At 43.1% G+C, this 3,170-nt stretch overlaps 1 protein-coding gene and 1 pseudogene across 1 annotated transcript; both read right to left on the bottom strand.

Moving 5' to 3' along the window:
* Positions 1-389: 389 nt before the first annotated feature.
* On the bottom strand, positions 390-1,276 carry LOC120031108 (E3 ubiquitin-protein ligase TRIM7-like). The gene has a single exon (XM_038976686.1). It carries the CDS (start codon positions 1,253-1,255, stop codon positions 509-511), a length of 747 nt encoding a protein of 248 aa, XP_038832614.1. The 5' UTR covers positions 1,256-1,276; the 3' UTR covers positions 390-508.
* On the bottom strand, positions 1,157-2,474 carry LOC120030915 (annotated as a pseudogene).
* Positions 2,475-3,170: the final 696 nt, after the last annotated feature.

Below are 3,170 nucleotides of genomic sequence, written 5' to 3'. Positions count from 1 at the left end.
ATGCATAGTTGGTAAATCCAAGGGAGAAATTGCACATGGACTCAAATGTAAAACTTTTATATTTTCATTGTAATATACAGTGTTATGATATCAGAGAAGATATCAGCATAATACCAATAAATAAGCTGATAAACATATACAAACATATTCTCTAATGAATGTACAAATATAAACACAGTCATATTGGACATAATATGCTTTGTGTCTGTGTGACTGAATTCCCTGTTCACTAAAGAGATGATAAGAGGAGTTGTGTTGGAAGGATGATAGCCTGTAGACAAGAATGGGTGGAGTCTCTCAGTGAAGGTGCAGTCAGTGAAAGAGTAGATATGAGACTTGGCCTCCATGTTGTAAGAGGAGACCTGACCCTCCTCATAATCCACAAACACCCCCACCTTCTGGGGCTTCTCTATCAGGGTGAGGGGGACATTAAACCCAGTGCAAACCTCATACTCATCCCCATTCTCCAGCCCCAAAGCCCAGTATCCATTGGCAAGACTCAATAGATTCACCCCTTCCTGATGATGGACTCTCTAGCCATTCCTAAACCCCACGAAGTCCTCCCTTTCACCTGAACTTCATAGTAGAATCTCCCCGAGGAGAACCCCTCCTTTCCTAAAACACGGGTATGATAATCAAACGTCTCTGGGTTGGAAGGGGGATTCTGCTTTTTGTCTCCGTATCTCACTTGTTTCCTGTCCTTAGACAGGATGAGTTTGGCATATGCTGTATCAGGGTCCAGAGTCACATCCACTGCATACTGCTGTATCTTCTTCAAATCAGCAACACACACATTTTTTATCTCTTTACTGAGGGTCTCCTCCAGCTGAGACACAACTCTTCCCGGAATCCCCACACCTACACTGCTATGAACACAGATCTCAGACCAGTTCTTTGTGTGTGGAAGGGTTGTACAGAGGGATGGGGAGCTGTAAAGGAGGAGAAGGTGGTCCTCAATATCTGAGAGCTGCTCCAGCTCAGTGCTTCCTCTCTTTAGCTCAGTGATTTCCTGCTCCAACTCTTCAACGAGCCCTTCAGCCCGCTTCTCTGCTGCTTTCTGCTTCCCCTCAACCACCTCAATGAGCTCAGCCTGGCTTCTCTCAATACAGCGCACCATAGCAGTGAAGACCTCTGCATTGTCTGCTATCTCTCTCTTTGCATTACTCTTGCTGAGCTCTACTGCATGTTTGATCTCCTTAACCTTCAGCAGTCTCTCCTGGATCATCTCCTGAACTTTACTCTTAGTCTTCCTCATCTGAGTCTTCCTCTCTCTATACTCTTTACTCCATGGAGACAGTCTTGTGAGTCTTGTGGTCTGTCTCAGTGCAGAACTGACACACACACATCTGGTCTCTCCTACAGAGCAGCTCCAGGGGTCTCTCATGCTTCTTACACACCCTGTCTTCCAGGTTCTCCACAGGGTCGATCAGCTTGTGTTTCTTGAAAGAAGCAACTCTCTGATGATGCTCCAGGTGAGTCTCACAGTAAGAGGCTAGACACACCAGGCAGGACTTTATAGACATGAGCTTTGTATCAGTACAGACGTCACATGGCACTTCTCCAGATTTGGCGTGGGTTGTTGTCTGGGCTTGTCCTGGGGTGAAGGGTGTGGCTTCAACTGGAGTCAACTTATTGAGCTGAGCAGCCATTTCAGAAATTAAAGTATTGACTCGAAGCTCAGGTCTTTGTCTGAATTTCTCCGTACACAATGGACACTGGTATAGGTCAGTAGTTGTGTCCACAGGGAATGGAGACTGGCTCAGTGAACACATACAGACAGATAGAGCACCGGAACTGCTCTTTACAGGAGAATGCTGGGGGAAGCCATAGCTGGGAACAGACCAAAGAACATAATGTATTATAGTCTCTCTGAAATAAGTCACTCTATCTTTTTATATTGTTTCATTTACAATTGTCAACAAATTAGTAATACAACGTTTTATATAAAGTTCATGTAACATCATTTTAAATAATTATCACATATTATAACTATCTTCTCTCTACTCACCTCAGCGTCTGTTGACTCTGTTCTTTCTCTTCCTCTGATCAGAAAAAGGCTCCAGGGACTGGAGACTACAGTAGGTAACAGTACAGCTGTATAGGTAGATTCTTTAAAGTGTAAAAGTTTGATCCTGTTCATAACATTCAGGTTTCTAGTTTCACTTCAGCAATGTGACGTTCCTAAACCCCTCCCTCCCTGCCCTGTACTGTTTACTGAGAGAGAGAGAGAGAGAGAGAGAGAGAGAGAGAGAGAGAGAGAGAGAGAGAGAGAGAGAGAGAGAGAGAGAGAGAGAGAGAGAGAGAGAGAGAGAGAGAGAGAGAGAGAGAGAGAGAGAGAGAGACTCCTCCCTACCTACTGTTTACTGACTGCAGGGCTGATACACTGCTCTTAAAGGAATAGAGTCCATATTTAACAGCTTGGCTCTCCCATTCACGGGCATATGTCCCTTCAGGTAGGTCCCTCCCCATTTCATTCCGTTTGCTTACATTTAAGAAAGTTTTTCAACAGAATGGGCAAAATGAATACACCCATTGTACTATTATACAGTTTCTATCTTGTGTATAACACAGTACTAACTGTCTATACATGCTGAAACTGTATATAAACATAGGTCTTTTGAACTACATATACATACTTTCTGAGTGCAACATGATATTACACAGACATTTATGCATTATCAATCAGAAACGTACAGTATATACATAGATTGTCTATATAAACAGTCCACAGTGCATTAAACATCACTGCTAATCATAAGATGGTCTTCGTGAACACACATGGTCCTACTCAAGGTTTAAGTGTTATTAGTCATATGTATAGGATACACAAGGCATACACCGTCCAACTAAATGCTTACTGACAGCTTCCTTCTGGGCAATGCAACACCAATAAGAAATAATAAAAGATAAGAATACAAACATAAAGTTCATGGCTCAGTAGAATGCATATATATATATATGCATATTGCATATTTTATGGGATGGTGCATTATTGCCATGCATCTCTCTCTCTCTCTCTCTCTCCCTCTCTCTCTCTCTCTCTCTCTCTCTCTCTCTCTCTCTCTCTCTCTCTCTCTCTGTCTCTCTCTCTCTCTCTCTCTCTGTCTCTCTCTGTCTGTCCCTCTCTTTCTCTCTCTCTCTCTCTCTCTCTCTCTCTCTCTCTCTCTCTC

This window comes from Salvelinus namaycush, chromosome 37, assembly GCF_016432855.1.
Source record: "Salvelinus namaycush isolate Seneca chromosome 37, SaNama_1.0, whole genome shotgun sequence".
NCBI lineage: Eukaryota > Metazoa > Chordata > Actinopteri > Salmoniformes > Salmonidae > Salvelinus > Salvelinus namaycush.
Note: the sequence above shows the minus strand (reverse complement) of the source record. Positions and strands in the feature narration are given on the sequence as shown.